Source organism: Mustela putorius, unplaced genomic scaffold (genome assembly GCF_011764305.1).
Source record: "Mustela putorius furo isolate JIRA1106 unplaced genomic scaffold, ASM1176430v1.1 tig00000281_pilon_pilon_pilon, whole genome shotgun sequence".
Lineage (NCBI taxonomy): Eukaryota > Metazoa > Chordata > Mammalia > Carnivora > Mustelidae > Mustela > Mustela putorius.
The window spans coordinates 32,114,416-32,133,855 of record NW_025421343.1 but is presented as its reverse complement, the minus strand read 5'-3'; the positions used below and the strand labels follow the sequence as shown (position 1 = coordinate 32,133,855).

The window sequence follows — 19,440 nt, the reverse complement described above, 5'->3', positions numbered from 1 at the left end:
CATTATCTATTGGCTTTTGATAATGGAAAATCAACATTTAACTGTCTTCTACTACATCTTCTTATTCTATCGATACTGCTATCTCAAAATTTTTGGTTAAATTATATTTAATGTTTACATTATTATGATTCTGTAAATAAATTTTCGCAACTGAATTATGCCCTATTCTGATAATTACACTTACTTTCTTGCAAACTTGTTATTATCCTATAGTTAATCATTAATTTTTGTTTTGCTTAGTTTTTTCTGTTCCTATGACAGTCTTCTTGAACTCTCTAAGAGTTCTGAATACTATTTTTCAACTGGTAACACACATAGGTGGTTTATAGTTTCATTTTTTTCCCCCTTTAATTGCTGAGTAATATTACATTGTATAGATGTACCACAATTTTTGTTTAAATGCTTACACCTAGTGATGGACATCTGAGTGGTTTCCAGCTTTTGGCTATTACAAATAAAACCATGAACATTTGTCCTTGTATATTGATCTTGTATCCTGCAACCTTGCTTGTTAAACACACTCATTAGTTCTAAAATAGCTGGCACAGCTATGTAGTAACTATAAAATGGTGTTCTGAAACAGAACAAAAGAAACCCCTGCTAAAATATCATCCTGTAGATCTAGTTTAAGGCTACTTTAAAAGAGCCAATCCAGAGCACTAAAACTAAAGACAAGAACATAACAGACCCCAAGGAAGTACGCAACCTAAAGTAGCATGCTCAGCAATTTACCTGATTTAAATGTTGGTCTCAAAGCACGGATCACTGACAGTTAAGAATACTGGCGTTCGAACACTAACTTCCTCCTTTTCCTACAAACTGTTAAAAGTCTCCTTTCTTTAATACTTTTTCCTAATATTCTCTACCATTCCAAGAAGAAAAGGCCCATTCAGGGCACTTTGGTGGCTCAGTGGGTTAAAGCCTCTGCCTTTGGCTTGGGTCATGATCCCAGGGTGCTGGGATCATGCCCCACATCGGGCTCTCTGCTCAGCAGGGAGCCTGCTTCCTCCTCTCTCTCTTTCTGCCTGCCTCTCTGCCTACTTGTGATCTCTATCTGTCAATAAATAAAATCTCTGAAAAAAAAAAAAAGAAGAAAAAGAAAAGGAACATTCACTTCATCTTTAGAATTAGACCAAGCTTGCTTTGTCAGGGGTCAATTTTAACCAATTTCATATCTGTTATTTATAGCTCTGATTACACAGAGATTTACACAGAGAATTAAACTAGAAATTTTTATATAGTTCTCACAGGTTGATGGAAATTATTACTTCAAAAACAGCATTAATACATATGAACACTGGAAAAATAGGTTGTCATGGAAAATGTTGCCAGGGCTCAGTGGAATTTGTCATCTTTTTCACCTTCAAACAAATCTCTTCTGCTACCCTCATCCATTAAGTTGATTAGATTTTGCCTCCTATCTTACCAAGGATAGGGAAGCCCTCAGATCTGAGCTCACCTTCTAACTCAGCAAAATGCATTTTTAATAATCCCACCCATCCTTTCTTTCAGTCCTCTAATCTCTAAGAGGTTATCTAGTCCTTCCACTATTCTCTCCTCCTGGGCTCTAGATTCCAAGCCTTCCAGCCTTACCAAGGATCTTCCTCATCTGCATTCACTAGTCAGAATAGAGAGGTCTGCCAGGGAGACATGAGGTGCCTTCCTAAGTGTTCTGTGTTCTATATGTTGATCTGAGTGGTAGTTTCACAGATACACACATGTGCACTAATCATTTGAGCTGTATATTTACAGTTGTGCACTTTAGTAAATCCAGTATCATTAATCCTTTCCCTTTCTGCAGATCTTCTCTATCATTATTTGAACTTGCTCAAGCTTCAGCCAAGTTAAAAAAAAAAACAAACACCAAAAAACCATAAAACAAAACATAGAACAACCTCCCCTCAACCCATACACCTCACTATCATTTTCTCTCCCTTCCAACTTTCAAAAGCCAAGCTCCTTCAAAGAATTTTGTATATTCACCATTTCCTCTTCCTTCCAATTTGTTCAGGTCACTAAAATCTGGCTTCTTCACCCACCACTCCACTCAACTAGTACTGTTTTCCTCCAGGTTAACAATAGTTGTGATACTGTTAATCTAATGGTTATTATTATTATTTTTTTTTAGTCCCATCTTATTTGACATACAGACCCAGACCACTCTTCTCAAAATTCCCTCCTGCTAAACTACCCTCCTGGCTTTTTCCTACCTCTCGTTGTTTCTTTTAAGACTTCCCTTCCTCTAATAATACCTCCAGTGTTCATGTCTCTTGGGGACTGCATCATCAGTCATCCTCTACACTCATGTCAATTACCATCACAACAGAGTGATGACACTTAAACTGGCCGCCTCTGATCTCTGCCTGAGATCCCTCTATATTTCTGGATAGCCAGAGGTGTATCCACCTGCTGACTAGGAATCTGAAACTCACCCCAAATTAAACTCATTGTAACTCTTACTCCAATTCTCTCCTTCTGATCTTCCTCTCTTAGTGAATGACACTGTCATCAACCAAGGTGTCCAAATCAGGCATTTGTAACACATGACTCATTCTTTACATTAGTGATTCGGCACAGAACATAGTCGAGAAACTCTAGCTATCTCAATGTTCCCGTTGTCACTGCCACCAGACTGGCTTGATGACCACGGGCGAGGTCTGCTGTAAAGCTGGTAGCTTTCCACCACCTTCCTTCCTCAACTGCATTAGAATGTCTGTCTTTCTCATTAGACTATCAGCGGTTTAAGGGTAGAGACCGTGCCTTGTTCACTATATTTCTAGCCTAGCACAGCCCTCAAAAAATATTTGTTGACAGAGTAAATAAAAGATATAAGCAGAACTGTAAGTGGGCTCCTCGCCACATAGGCTGCATCTCTTCACTTCTGGACCAAATTCATCATTAACAGGTAGAAGATGAGGAAGGCCACCAGACTGTGGCACTGTCAGTGGTGGCAATGGTAACAGAAGGAAGGGGGACTATCTCGAGTGTTTGAACAGATGCTTCTAGTAAACTCTATGCCAAGTATCACTAAATATCTGCTGTGTAACAGATAAAATACACCAAACTGGTGACCATACAGGGAAAAATGAAAGCAGGCACTGGCTCGGTAGTCCAGGTAATAGTACCTTAATTTATTAAGAAGAAAACTGAAGCAGAGACTAAAACCCAAGTTAGTATGCTTCTAAAGCCTGTATTCTTTCCATTACGTCACAACAGCTGTATCAAATGCTATTCCCTGCATCTTCCCTTATTCATCCATCTTCTGTGGTTTGTGACTATATAATAAAGGGCTTTTGTTTCTAGGAACAAGGGACTGCATCTAATTAGAGCTACAGAACCTGCCTCCTTCAATTCTTTTAATGTTGCCGGAAAATAATCAGCTTCCCCAAATTTCACTGGTGATTTGTTAACAAAATCAGCATCACCTTTTACGATGTGAAGCAATGGCACAGTGTAAAGAACACAGGATTTGAAAATCAAAGACATGTACTTGCAACCCACTCCGTCACTGGCCTGCTGACTGTTACCTGTTGTGTAAGTCTCAGCTGCCTGACCTAGAATATGGCAGTGGTAATACGCAACTGTGCAGTACGTTGTTAGGGCCAAATTGGATAAAGTTAAAGATATGCATTTTAAATGACAAATCACTACATGAAATTATAGTCATTATTATTATAGAAAGTTATACACTTCATTGTATTAAGCTTATTCATGAACAAAAAAAGATAGTTTCCTACCTGTATTATATCCCCAGAATTAAAACTCATCTCATCATGGCTCCTGGCTTCAAAGCGATATAATGCTTTATAATTTACCAAAGCACTAGCTGGCTCACCTAAAGAGAAGATAATGGTCATTATTTGCTACTTTCATGTACATACATCTTCATGACTCAATATAAAGAACTTGTAAAATCAAAAGGAAAAAAAACTGAACATCAAATAGTAAAATGAAAATCCATTTGACACAGGCTTGTTAGGATTTAAATATCTTGTATAGTCACAGAATCGATATAAAAGCAAACAAGGACATTCATCTTCAGTAAAGTAGGAGGCAATGAAACAAAGCCATGACTTGCGAGGTGTGCCACGCGCAGGGACGTCGGGGAAGGCAGAGGAGTGGTGGCAGCTAAGCCGTGCAAAGCGCAAGGAGGCCAAGCAGCGAGGTTTGTTCTGTGGCACTCAGGGTGTAACAGGGAAGAAGAGGCAGAGAGAGAGGTCACAGATGAGGTTAGCAGTGAACAGGGTTCAGTGAAGAAAGAGCTGTAGATTAACCAGTATGGTTCTAAAAGAAAAGCAGAAGTGCTCACAGATACACTACCCTTAATAAGATTAAAAATACTTAGCTTTATTTGCAGAATAAAGGCTTTGGCTTACAGAAATTTCAACACATGTATCATCAATAAGGTTTCAAATACTTGTATATCCAAAAGAAATACAGTAATATGTAAAGTATCTTAGGAATGGATACTGAGCTGTATCATGAACAAAACATTCCTTCTGAGAAAATTTCAATATGCAAAGACTTAAAATTTTACTGTTGTATCATTAAAATAAACAGTTTAGTTAACACTGGTTGAATAAACTACAACTGTTTACTTCGATTATGAAAACCATGTCAAGGTCTGTTCATAGCTACTCAGTGATTATGATCCTCTTCTTTTCTGCAAGTTGTTTTAAGACTTCTACCCTGTCTGTTTTAATAAAACCTTCTCCAAGTTCAATTTAGAAAAAGTTTTTTTCTGACTCCAAGGTTAACATCTGTTTAAATTTTTTTTTTGCTTTTCATCATAATCTTTTTATTCTCATTGCTTTCATTGTTCTGTCTCAGAAAAATCAAGTCTATTATTTCTATCCTTATCCTTACACTGCTTCTCCTCCACTTTCCGCTCCTCTTCTTGAACTTTCTCTTGTGTTTTTTCTTCCTGGAGTCGCTTTTGTTTTTCTTCTTCCTCCTTTCTAAGACTTTCTCTCCATAAGGTTTCTTTTCCTTGCTTTGCTTTCCTTTACATAAAAAAAAGAGAGAGTTTGCATAATGTCCTAAAATTTCTGTTATGCAAAATAATAACAAAATAAAAAATATCAGATCTTATTCCTCACAAACTATAGGAATATTACATATTTCTTATGTACTTATATATAATCTTATGTATTTATCATATAGCTAAGACATTAGCATGGGGTGTGGAGAAACAGTGGGGATCATGGATGAAGGGGAAAAAACCAATTAATCAGGAGAGGACCCTTGGTCAAATAGATGAACTGGGGAGTAAGACTGACAATTTCTCATACCCTTAAATTCCCTCCTGTCAGCCAACCTCCCAACGCTGAGAAAAAAGGGGAACTATTCAGAAAATAAATACATAAGGTATATCTAAATGTTCTTCCCCTCTCTCCCGATTTCTTTCTTTCTCTCTAGATTTTTCACAAGGACTGTATTTCAGCTCTTATTTCCACTATCTAGCTAACCCCTGTTTTCAGGATTTGGTCATTACTGTAGAAACAGGAAATGCTTCTGGGCAGATTACCTACTTTCTATATTACCCCTTGGAAGTCTTTTTCATTGTTAGAGAGCAGGGCATGTTCCCCTATAGGTCCACGCTTCCATATGTGCTTCTATGACATTTGATAACAGCTGCAGCTTGGTTTCTAGCTGGGCAAGTTGGTCTATGCCCTACCAAGGAAGACATCTTGGCTTAATTCCATGTCTCAATTCCTATATAATCCCCAAAACTGCAGACCCACTTATTCTGCCACTTCTCTTCCTCATTCCTGGACTGTCTTACACTCATACTCCTGGTTGATTATCCCATGATTAGCTTCCCCTTGACCCTTTGCAAATCCTCCCATAACCTCTCTCACTGCAAAGAGTGCTTCCTCCAGCACTTTTTGTGACTGACATCTGGCTCTCCCTTGAGGGCCACGCTTCTCTGAGGTCCTTTCTTCATCTCAGCCACCATTCCTTTTCCTGGTGAGTTCCTCCATCGCCTTTTCCCACATTCTTCCACACTAAGGTGACCTAATCTAGCCTCTACTTGAATTCCCAGAGATTATAAACACCACAGAGTATTTACCCCATGTTTACTGGGATAAAGAAAGGCTAGAGAGTTAAAAGAATATGAAATTAAATTTTGATAAACTTTCTTATGTGTCAGTGCCTGAGAAACAATTCAGAGCCAGAAGATAGCTCAGAAGCTGGACAAAGGGCAAGGCGGCCAAACCTACACTGAAAACCTGACTCTAACCAACAGCGGAGGACAAAGAGGGAGCCTTCCTAGGCAAACGGCTAAGAAATCAAGTTGTTATTTCTAAGACTCAGCTCTGGACTGATTCGACATGTGTGTCTGCTCTGATTTCTTTCCTCTTCTATAGCAGGATAATGTGTGAGGAGGATGAATGAAATGAATGAAATGAAAACGTGTATTATTAATATGGCTTGCTGGCCTAGGAAAAATTGTGAGCGGTGATGCAATTTCAAAACACTTGCAACATCATCAGCAGAAAATTCTGACACAGTGACTAGCCATGTAGTTACTGCACTATTCCCTTATGCAACGTGCAGTGGCAGTTAAGTGGTTAAAAAAAAAGCTTCTAAATTTGAACTTCACTGTCTCTGCTCTTACATTATTCTAGTATTTCTTGTTAGCAGCCACAAAAGTGGGGGTCTTGGAGTAAGGAGTACTACAGAGCTCTGTCTGGCAGTCTCCAGCTCCTACTGGAATGATGAGGAATCAAGAACAAGGAGTAAAACCAGAGTGTCCTTGCATCACAGTCAACAGCGGCCACTCATTAAGTGTGCTGGGAGTGGTTATTCTGAAGCCGTTAAAAATAGAGGCCTACTACATGGTAATGTGTCTTTCTTGCCTTTCGAGTAACTGTTAGCTCCTTCATGGGCATTACTCGTCTACTTATCTCCAAGGCAAAGAAAAGCTGGCTCCTTAGTATTTGTTAATTATACTGATTTCTGACGCTAGAGGACTTGGAGGGGGTCGTGGCTAAGGAACATATTAGAAACAAGACCTCACAACAGAAAAAAATTATGCCGAGTCTCTACACAAATGCCTCAGATTCTGCAACTATCTTACTTCTTACTATAAATGGAGGCAACTGATAGGCTCAGTGGCACAAAGAGAACTGCATCAACATGGCATTATATACTCCATCTCATCACCCCATCTTATCACTTAATAAAATTAAGTATTTGGTTTTTGTGATCTTTTAGCAAACTTAACAGATTTACAATGGAGAGAAGGAAGTGATGAGTGTAAGACATTTGTGTTTGGCTTGCTAGCTACATTATTTTTACTTATGAGGCATGCATCAGTATTTCTATTTCTCAGGTGGAGAAATGGGATTCAAAAGGTAAAGTGACTTAACCAAGGTCATCCAAATAGTAAGTGGTAGATCAAGAAGTCTAATCCAGGTCTGAGTCCAAACCCCCTATTCTTCACCAATGGAACATAAAATTGATTACTATAATCTCACTCCCTAAAAGAAAAACTGAACTTCTAAACTTCTAAACTGCTGACTCTAATTAGCATCCAAGGATAATCCTTTTATTTCCCTTAAATTTTCATAATCAAACTAAGATATAGGCAACAAAATTAGAATTCTAATAGTAAAGTAGTATATTAAATTTATCAGCTATATTACCTTATAGCCTCATCTTCTAGTTTCTTTTTCTGTATTAGCTCTGACCTTTTTCTTTCAATTTCCTTCAACTTGTCACGTTTGATTTTATGAAGTTGTTCAAGCGCTAACTGCTGTGTGTTGTAGCTTTCTCTCAGTTCCTAAGGAGAAAATGAAAATAAGTCAATATGCATTGATTTAAATATTTTTATCTTATATACTAATGTGGCATTTTATTAAGAGACAAAAATCTGAAAGCAAGTTAAACTAAAGTAAGAAGAGTAAAAGTTTAAAAATATCTAGATGATTAAAAAGTCCTGAATACAAGTATTTAAGTCCTATAACCACTGAGGACAAATGTATGTTAAAGTCATGTACTTGTGTATTAACTATTTTCTAAGGAATAAAGATAAGCCAACTTCATAAGCCAAATCTTTGATTTGATACTTTATTTTCAATTTAAAAAAAAAAACCCAATCCATTAAAAATATGGGGAAACAGGGTGGTGGCTTAATCAGTTGAACATACAGCTCCTGCTTTTGGCTCAGGTCATGATCTCGGGGTTGTGCAACAGAGCCCTGCATCGGGCTCCAAGCTCAGCTTGGAATCTGCTTGAGATTCTCTCTCTCCCTCTCCATCTGCCCCTCCCCCTGCTCACACTGGCATGCGCTCTCTCTTGTGCTCTCTCTCTCTCTCTCAAATAAATGAACAAATCTTTTTAAAAAAACATGGGGAAACAATCTCCTTATTATTTGAAGAGGAATTTTATTCAGTCATATTTTTTATATATGTAGGTTGACTGTGTACCCATAACTTATCCAGTAAGGTCCTGAACTAAACACAGAAGCAATTATTAAATAATTCAGCTAAAACTAAAAATGGAAAAGATAATGTCTACCTAATATCATGACTATAGTAACCCAAAATAATGAGAAGTACTGCAAACAGGAATTGAAATAAATACTTGCTTATTGAGCATCTAGTTCTATGTGGTGCACATAGGGATGCACAGGGAATCAAATCTAGGGCCCACTGGCTCTCAAGTTTTTGCCTTCAAAGAGCTTGAAGTCTCAAAGCAGAGAAAAGTCCCAAAACATGGGATAGAGATAAGCACCTTAGCAGAAACCTGTGGTTACTTTAACCTGTGGTTAAACCTGTGGTTACAGCATTTTCCTTCCATCTTCTAACAGCACCTGCCCAACCCTATTCTGCGAGTTTGTTAGGAATCTGTCACTCAGATTCCACCCACTCCCTCTCAGGTGCAGTCATTTAATCTAGGCCTAACTAATCAATCACAGCACCCCACCTCCCTGGCCAGAATGACTGGTCCAAAGGACATACACATGGATCCAAGCTGAGCCAGAATCCTTTCCTGGGATTCAGATAGACTAAAAAGGGGAGAAAGAGGTCTTTTCTTCTCTAAACTCATTAAACTGGGATAAGGCAAACCTGGAGCTGTCCCACCACCAAGTGACGCCACTGGGGTGGAAATGAAATCCATACAGAAAAGAGGCAAGCAAAGACTGGAGACAGAGGGAGGGAGGCCTGTAGGAACCGACTCTCCCAACTGCATTCCTACGCCTAGGAACTGCTCCTTCCTAGTAGCACTTGTATGGACTCAGCAGTCCTGGGACTCTTCCAGTAACAACTCTTGTGAGCTTAACTATTTGAAATGAGTTTTTTTTACATGCTATCTACAGGATCTTGAACAAGAGAGTTTAAAGAGACTGGATTAAGGGCGCCTGGGTGGCTCAGTGGGTTAAGCCACTGCCTTCGGCTCAGGTCATGATCTCAGGGTCCTGGGATCGAGTCCCGAATCGGGCTCTCTGCTCAGCAGGGAGCCTGCTTCCTCCTCTCTCTCTCTCTGCCTGCCTCTCTGCCTACTTGTGATGTCTCTCTGTCAAATAAATAAATAAAACCTTTAAAAAAAAAAAAGAGAGACTGGATTAAGGAAGAGGAAAAAGCCCTCAAGAGGTTTCATGGCAAAGGTGGAACCTTCACAGTACAGCTGACCCTCAAATAATCGGGGTTGAACTATTTGTGCACACCTATACACAGATTTTTAAAAATAAATACAACAGAGTACCATAAATGGGTTTTCCTTATGATTTTCTTAATTTTCTTTTCTCTAGCTCAATTTTAAGAATATAATATGATATACATACAATACACAACATATGTATTAATCACTTTTATAGGTTAGGTGCCTGGTCAATAGTAGGCTATTAGTAGTTAAATTTGGGGGAAGTCAAAAGCTGTATGCAGATTTTCAACTCTATTGGGCACTGGCGCCCCTAACCCATGTAGCTCAAGGGTCAACTATATTTGGTAGAATGTTTTGGGGTATCTACTCACACATAATAACAAAACTAAACCAAAAAAATCCTCCAAAACAACCTCCCCCAAAACCCAAGAAATGCAATTTCTTTCCAGAAATAAAATATCTTATAAGTGGATCCTTTTAACTTGATTTAAGTGATAGATATGATCTGAGTACAATGCGGTGTAAGTGTGAAGACTACATCCAAAGTGTCTGAGATCAAGACTTGCAGCTTAAGGGGCGCCTGGGTGGCTCAGTGGTTTAAGCCTCTGCCTTCGGCTCAGGTCATGATCTCAGGATCCTGGGATTGAGCCCCACATGGGGCTCTCTGCTCAGCGGGGAGCCTGCTTCCCCCCTCTCTCTCTGCCTGCCTTCTGCCTACTTGTGATCTCTGTCTATCAAATAAATAAATAAAAATCTTAAAAAAAAAAAAAAAAAAGACTTGCAGCTTAAGTCAATAACAATAAAAATACTGCATTCAGCAAGTCTCCACAAATCTCAGCTTCAACAGTTCTCTTGGTCACACCTTTCTCTAAATTCTACTGAAAACCACAAGGATATGGTGGTTATAATCTATGGAGGAGCAGTCTGGCTTAGTGATAAGGACTCTGGGAACATCAGTCTGAGTCAGGCTCTGTCAGTGGTGTGCTGAGTAACATCAGGAAAGTTACTTGCAGTTTCCTCATCCGTAAAATGCAGTTAATTCTAGTACATGCCTCACTAGTACATGCACTCTAGTACATTTAATCCTCACAATACTGTTGAGGATGAAATGGGTTAGTATTTATAAAGTACTGGAGGACACAGAGCAAGTTCATAGGAAGTTTAGCTATTATTATTGGCTGAGGTCATAAAGAAAAAGAATTGTAAGGTTAAGAGAGAGTAAAGAGGAGCCAAATTAACATCTGATCTTCTTATGGCTGCAAGATTAGCCCTCTAACGTGTCCTGAAAGATACTGTTTCAAGTCTTCCTTCACCAGCCCATTCCTGCAGTGTCTGAGTTCATTAGCTGCCCATGCTCCCCAAGGCATCCTGTGCCTTCCTCTATCATAATCAGCGTCTCCTGACTGTATGGTTCCCTCCAACAATGGACTGAGTTTCGTGACAACAGGACTGATTTTCATCAAGGTATCTCCACCCAAAATGGTCTGGTATTATGTGGATATTTAATTAATATTTCTTAAACAAATGAGAATGCATAAACAATAGTCACACATACTAATAAGATTTGAAGAGCAGTATAAGGCTTGCCAGAAACTTCCTCTGCCTGACTGCAATAATCTTGGCAATTCCTATCACTAGACTCATTCCTCTGGATTAAGTCATTGCTTCCAGGAGGCCCTTGTTCAATAGATGAGTTAACTGAGGACAAGTAAATTAATCAGCACTTGTGGACAGTACTGTCGCAGTCTTAAGAGAATGACAGATCTTTTTCAGGTTAAGGAAGTTCTATTCTTAATTTGCTATTAAGTTTTTCATGTTTTAATCATGAATGGATTTAAAATTTTCTCACATACTTTTTTTTATAAAAAGATTTTATTTATCTATTTGACAGAGAGATACAGAGAACAAATAGGCAGAGAGGCGGGTAGAGAGAGAGAGAGAAAAACAGGCTCTCCGCTGAGCAGGGAGCCTGATGTGGGTCTTGATCCCAGGACTGTGGGAGCCAAAGGCAGCTGCTTAACCCACTGAGCCACCCAGGCAACCCATCACATATTTTTTTGCATCTAATGAGTTAAACATACTATTTTCCCCCTTTAATCTGTTTATAGGGCAAATTACATGTTTTTGTATGTCAAATCACCTTTGCATGACTAAGATAAATCAACTTTTTTGGTCATTATGGATTATCCTTTTTTATAAATTCTACATTTGTCTTTTTAATATTTTTTTAGAATTTTCACCTCTATATTAAACTGGCCCATAATGATCTTTTCTCACACTGTTCTTATATGTTTTGATATGTCTCTGATAGCTTTGTATAAGTTGGGAATAATCCCGTTTCTGTATTTTGAAGCAGCTGTGTAAAACTACACTTTATCTTAGACAAAAGGCTGAATGGTAACAGAAACAGCTATGTAAGACTAGATTTACTGGTTCCTCCAGTAAAGACTCTGTGCTTCTCTTTTAGGAAAGATTTTAAACTATAGATTTAAAATATTTTATAACAATAGAGCTGTCCAGATATTTTATATTTTGAGTCAGTTTTGGCAAGTCGTAATTTGTTCATCTACATTTAGCATGCACCAGCAGACTGAGGGGGAGAGGGAGAGAGAATCCATAAGTAGATTCCCCACTGAGTGCACAGGCTGCTGCGGGCTCTATCTCAAGACCCTGAGATCATGACCTGAACTGAAACCAAGAGTTGGTTGCTTAGCCAAATGAGCCACCCAGGCACCCCAATATGCTCTTCTAATGTTTGCAGCATTTATATTTTTATTTCCTTTTCATTCCTAATTTTATTACTACCTTCTTTCCTTTTAAAATTGGTCTTGCCAAAGGTTTAATTTTATTAATCTTTTTAAAAGAGTCAAATACTGGCTTTCTTGATTCCCTGTATTTAATGTCTTTTGTTTCATTGGTTTCCTTCTACTATTTTTGCTTTATTACACTAGTCTTTTTCTAGCTTCTTAAGGTGAAAGCTTAGCTTATACATTTTCATCTTTTTTTCCCCAATATAACCGTTTATGGTCAACTGTATAACCTTGGGCACCTTCTGTGTCTTAACTTACTCCTATGTGAAATGTGGAGAGGAATAATACTGACCTACATCACAGGGTTAATGTAAGGATTCAATAAGTAAGATACTTAGAACCATGTCAGTTCCAGAGAAAGCCCTTAATAAACCCTAGCTAATATCAATACATCTTCATTTATGAATCAGCAGCTACAGACCCCTGATATGACTGAGGAGAAGTCTGTTAATTTACACTACTCCCCACCACTCTGTTTCCCACTGTTGATATTTACTGGTGGTTAATCTACTTAGCACTTTTACAACTTAAAAATATACTTAATCGGGGCGCCTGGGTGGCTCAGGTCATGATCCCAGGGTGCTGGGATCAAGATCCGCATTGGGCTCTCTGCTCAGCAGGGAGCCTGCTTCCTCCTCTCTCTCTCTCTCTCTCTGCCTGCCTCTCTGCCTACTTGTAATCTCTGCCTGTCAAATAAATAAATAAATAATCTTTAAAAATAAATAAAAATAAACTTAATCTACTGTTTCATTTTCACAAACACCTGACATTGTGCAACTCTAAATTTTTCTTTTTATTTTGAAAACTTTCGCAGACGCTGATGATTTCACCCCAGATACCTCATCACTATTCCACGTTAACTACAACTCCAATGCCAGTACTAAATTACAGACATTTAACACAGCCATATAGTGATATTTAATACAGAATTCATATTCAAAAGTGTCCCCACTACCGTGAATACTGTCCTCAATAATAGCTTTCTCCCTTATCCATGATCTCATTGAGGGTCACACACTGCATTTTGCTGTCATGACTCTTTAGTGTCCTTTAGGAGTGGCTCTTTGGTCTCCTTAAATCATAAAGATTTCTTCCATCTTTTATGAGATTCACATTTTTAGAGTGCGGGTCAGTCAGCTGTTTCATAGATCAAATCACAATTTGGGTGTGTCTAATTTATTTCCTTACACTTAGATGAAATTATTTTTGGCAAAAATAATACAGCAGTGATGTGCTTCTTTCAGCGCAATGTATCAGGAGACATATAATGCTGGTTTGCGCCATTTTGGTAATGTTAAATTTGACCACTTGGTTTAAGATTGGTTTACTTAGTTTTAGTCCTGAGTGTACCTCAACATGACTCAACAAAGCACTCACAAAAATTTTTAAATCCAGCACCCATTTCTACTGTTCTCATTACTCAGAGAGAGTACTTATTCTGCCATCCTGGTAGAAATGGAAGATGTAACTTGCTAAACTTAAACCACTAATACGGAATACCTTTAATAGTGATAGGAAGTAATGTTATATTCTGATTTTTGCTTCAAGAAAGGATACAATGGGGGCGCCTGGGTGGCTCAGTGGGTTAAAGCCTCTGCCTTTGGCTCAGGTCTTGATCCCAAGGTCCTGGGATTGAGCCCTGCATCAGGCTCTCTGCTCAGCAGGAAGCCTGCTTTTTCCTCTCTCTCTGCCTGCCTCTCTGCCTACTTGTGATCTCTGCCTGTCAAATAAATAAATAAAATCTTAAAAAAAAAAGGATATAATATTCTTTCCAAAGGCCAGGTCTTAAAAGAGATTCGATGGACAAAATACAGCTTAGCTCAATAATGTGATATAATGTGATACAAAAAATTTTTATTAGTCATGAAAAAAAATCCTGGCAGAACGCAAATTAGCACCTCAAACTTAACATCCAAAAACCCCAAAACAAAAAACTCTGAACATCTGTGTAGCACTTTAAAGTGTTTTTACACATAATACCTACATTTGATCTTGATAGCATTCTTGTAAAATGGATAAAATGATGACCAATTCTGAGACTCAGAAGATTAAGTGACTTGTCTCTTTTTGAATTATCTACACCATGTCATTCAAACCCCAAATTGTACCACAGATTCTATATTTACTTCCACTTAACTCCACTTTCAGCTAAATTACTAAAATATCTTTATTAGATAGGAAACATTTTAAAAATTAAATGAATTAAAGGGATTTGAAACCAACAGTATTTCATGTCCATTCTAAAGGAGTCAAGAACACAAAAGCAGCATTCTGATTATGAGGAGGCAACATCAAGTCTTAGTAATGACCACTAACAACACTAGTGTGCTCATTCTCTCAGTCTGTTAAACAGTAAGGGGGATCACCCACCTCTATCCTGAATCAGAAGGGCCATCAGTAAAACTCAATTTCAGAAGCACTGTCTGTAGTAATGAGGACTAGTTAGTAAGGCCAGAATGACAAAGCCCCAATGGAGAAATTTAGGATAGAGGTCTGTGATAAGCCCCAATTTGGCTGTTGGCAGATTCCACTTTGTCTCAAAGGAATAGTACCTCCTCAATCATTATCCCAAGTCAGCGGTGGTGACCTTCAATGCACTGAAAGTACTGTGGTGATTCAGGATGATCCCTACTCATAAGAACAACAAAAAAATTTGTATGGTTCATAATAGTTCACAAAGCACTTCTGTACATACGCAATCTCATTTAATCGCCCTACGACTCTGCAAAGAAGGCAGAACAGATACTATCAGCTTCATTTTGTAAATGAAGAAAGCAAAATTTGGAGGTTAAATGACAGTTACACAGCTAGCAAGTGGCACTGGTAGGACTATAACTCATTTCTTCAGATTCTGAGGCCAATACTCTTCTCACTACTAACTCACTGCTAAAGATACGACAGTGCGTGAATTTCTCTAATGGAATAAGGGCATGTCAAATGTCTCATCTTTGGACCCACACAGGCTTTGCTGTGTGTCCTAGTGTCACTTAAGCAAAAGAGCAAAAATTACCACTGATCCTATACATGAATATGACAGGGACCAGTAGAACATAATTTCTTAAGACAAATAATTTTAAACCTTATACTCCCATTCCACCATAAATAGGCTAAAGCAGATGCTCCGCTGTCTCAAAGACCACAAATTAGAACTCACTGCCTGTCCTCCTCCAAGACCAAAAAGGCCAATTTTTTCTCTCACCTGCCAACCCACCTGGCCTTCCCTGTCACCCTTTACCGCCCAAATCCTCATCTCTAGAATGCTGTTCATCCTTGATCCGACCCAATCTCCCACCCTTCTTCTCCTCAAATCCCTCCACTGCTGGGCACCTTCCTGTTTGTGCTCAGGAAGCCCCTTACAGACCTGCATAGCTTCTCTGAATGGAAATTCCCTTAGCTCTTTGTCCTTTTGGCTGATCCCTCAGGATGCTGTTTTCCTCTGTTTCTCTCTCAGTTTACTACCACATATTCCATTTACATCAGGGTGAGGAGATAACTACAGTTATTTTCTTTGCTCCTCACTGTCCTTTCCAGACTATTATCTCTCTTCCCTTTTATGAAGTCATGCTTTCCTGAGGCTCATGCCATCTTGCAACACTGCCCTCCTCTTCCTCTTTATTGGTATCTCTTGATCACCTGGTCTGATCCTCATTCATTAATGTTCACTACTCTCCAAGGTTTTGACAACCACATGGATTGGATCAAAACCTCAACTCTCCTTTTTACCCCACTTAACTCACCATTTGCATTATTCTATGTTGAATCTTGTCATCATTAGAAACAGAACTACCACTGATGAAAGATCCCATTCTTCAAATGTAAGTTCTTATCCTTGGAGATCTTGTACCTGATACACTCAATGACCCCAACAGCTTCTCCTCTTTCATCAGCATAATTTTCTTTCCTCATACCTCTTCATGTCAGTCCATACTTCAGAGTTCCTCTTTGCTGAAATTACTGTGTCAAGATCTGCAATTCCCTGTCCCTCCCTCACTGTCATGTCTATTAAAACTTCAAACCTGTGTAAACCTATGACTCTGCTTTACCCTTCTTTGTGTTTTTATCTAAGCAGCTGAACTTTGGTGGGGAAGAAAATCATACAATTAGGCATGCTGCTTTCAATTTATTTTTTTAAGATTTTATTTATTTATTTATTTGTCAGAGAGAGAGAGAGAGAGAGAGCAATCACGCATGAGCACACGCATGAGCAGGGGGAGCAGCAGGCAGAGGTGGAGAGAGAAGCAGGCTCCCTGCTGAGCAAGGAGCCCAATGCAGGACTCAATCCCAGGACCTTGGGATCATGACCTGAGCCAAAAGCAGCAGCCCAACGAACTGAGCTACCCAGGCATCCCTGCTTTCAATTTATATTCATGACCTCCAACTTCACACAGGCATTCAACATTGCTCAGCACACGTACTGTCTTCCTCTACTAAGCATACACCCTTTACCCCCACTGCAATGTCTATTTCATGCCTACTTCTCTCTCCTGAAACAGAACTGCCTAATCTTCCCTAATCCGGGAATTTGGGAGTTCCCTAAACTCCCTAATCTTGCATCCATTCTTCTCACTACCAGCTAATAATCTTGCCTCATTAAGCCACCAGACTGGAACTCCCTCATCTTCCCATCTCAAAAATCAACACAACTTCCTGCCTCTGCACCCAACTTCTAGCCTGGCTGAACTTATTCCATGTCCTCAACTACGCAGGAAGATTCCTTGTAATGGTTCAACTTGCTTCTGATTTTAAGTCTTCGAGCTGTCAGCGTCCTACTCTCCACAAGCAAATTTAGCTGCATTCACACTCATCTTTCCTCCATATGTTACACTCAAAGACTTTTTACCTAACCCTTAAATCTATCCTCTGGATTGTATCTCAATCTGCTTCCCTTGGACTCTATCAATAACCACCACCTTATATATTCAACCTGAAGCTCTCCCTTCCTTCCTCCCCTTCCCTTCTGTCTCCTTCAAGTTTGTGTGTGTGTCTTAAAGATTTTGTTTATTTATTTGAGAAAGAGAGAGAGAGTGTGAGACAGCACAAGCAGGGGGAGCAGAAGAGGGAGAAGCAGGCTCCCCTCCTGAGCAGGGAGCTCAACTAGGGCCTCCAATGCAGGACTCCAGGATCATGACCCTGAGCCAAAGGCAGACAGTTAACTGACTGAGCCACCCAGGTGCCCCCATTTTTTGCATTTAAAAAATAGCCTTTACTTAATAGAAAAAAATACACGAAGTCACAAGTGTTCCTAGAATGTGGAATACATGTTTTCTGACAAATTCTTTTCTACTTTTTTTTTTTTTTTTTAATCAGCTCCATATATCAATCCTAAAGTACTGCATATTTTTTTGAGAACATTCAAAACCCTTCATTCACTCCACAAGTATTTACTGCCACCCTTAACCTACCATGTACTCCTACAGGTGCTGGGAATTCAGCAACAAGACATTCGGCTTGGCCAAGAAATCACCATTAAGACAGACTCGGTCAGTTACCTCACCAGCTCTGTTCTCTCCATTTCCATTCCTCAACCCCAACCGAATCTCTTCCCCATGTAAGCATATGCCTCACAGAAAGCTGATACCACCTCCAAGGGTGGTCCTGATTATTTTCTCCCCAGCTTTCTTAAGATAAAACTGACAAATAAAAATTGTGTATGTTTAAGGTATACAACTTGATGTTTCGGTATTAGTACACAATGGGAAATGATCACCCAAACTGTGTCAATGAACATATCTACCTCACGTATTTTAACCGTTTTCTCTATCTTAGCAAATCTCAAGCATCCAACACGATATTGTTAACTAGAGTCACCATGTTGTACATCACATCCCAGAACTTATCCATCTTTCCTAACTGAAACTTTGTATCCTTTATCCTTCAGGTCTTTCTTACACACACACACACACACACACACACACACACACACACAGGTTTTCCTTTGACCTCATGTTTTCTTTGCACTCTCCTCCCCGAGGTGTTCACATTCACTCAGCCCTTCCTTAACCCCCATTCATTCCTATCTGCTGCAGTTCAGCTTCTGCTCACTTAACTAAAATGGCCCTTTCAGTACGGTCTTCAACGGTCTCACGGACAATTCCATGGATATTTTTCAGGACTACGCTGACTGCTCTGCAGTGCTTTGCAGTGATAACTCTCGGAGGCCTCTTTTCTTGCTTTCTGGGACAGTACACTCTCCGGGCCACTCTCATCCCCTCTTAGTTTTAATCCTAAATTGCCTCTGATGAAAGTATCAACAAGCAGTGAAAGGCTGGAAGGCAAGAAGCATAAGGAAGAAAGTAAAACAAGAGATAAGAATAATCTGCTGGCCTGTGGAGAATCAAATGCTAACTGAAATAATCAGACTTACATGTGTGAGTACAGCCCACAAGTCATCATCAAACCTCATTTTGTAGATGAAGAAATGTAGGGTGAAATTTTTATGCAACCTGTGGCACAAGTTCTAAGACCAGATAAGCTGGCCATTCACGCTACAACCATAAAGGAAAGGCTGACACCATCTTTCCAACTTGCACAACCTTTGCTTAAACACGTGAGTTCCACTTATCATGTTCTTGTCTTCATTATGTACGAAGGCACATACATATATATGCAACTGCCCTACTGATGCAGAATGCACTCAGAATGTAGGGTCAAGGAGAGCTAAATGCAAAGCACCTTTCTTTAAACTATATTAAAACAGAAATTCATTGAGTATTTGAAATCCTCTGTGCTAAAATGACAAAGTGAGCTATTTATTTTTGCATATGATTTGAACATTTTTTATCTGAATTGCAAGCATGTCTAAACATGAGGCCTGCTAACTAGACATAACTAAAGCTGCCCCTCCATTATTGGCTATGATTTTTCCTTATAGCAGTATCAGGAAGCAGCCTGGTATATATACATGACATAACCTTGCCCTACATTTCAGAAGAAATACATTTTATTTTAAATAATGATTTTCAGTGATATGGGTAAACGATTTAATCTCCCATTCCCTTGCTTTCTTTTAAACTGAATC

General features: G+C 39.1%; 1 protein-coding gene across 14 annotated transcripts in view; it reads right to left on the bottom strand.

The window, feature by feature from the left end:
• ITSN2 (intersectin 2) overlaps positions 1 to 19,440 on the bottom strand; it is a 140,124-nt gene that overhangs the window by 57,020 nt on the left and 63,664 nt on the right. For all 14 annotated transcript variants that reach the window (XM_045079304.1, XM_013052956.2, XM_045079303.1 and 11 more), the window contains 3 exons: positions 7,653 to 7,789; positions 4,867 to 5,003; positions 3,738 to 3,835 (listed from right to left, as the gene is read on the bottom strand). In XM_045079304.1, the coding sequence (XP_044935239.1) occupies positions 3,738 to 3,835; positions 4,867 to 5,003; positions 7,653 to 7,789 (372 nt within the window). The remainder of the gene's footprint in view (positions 1 to 3,737; positions 3,836 to 4,866; positions 5,004 to 7,652; positions 7,790 to 19,440) is intronic.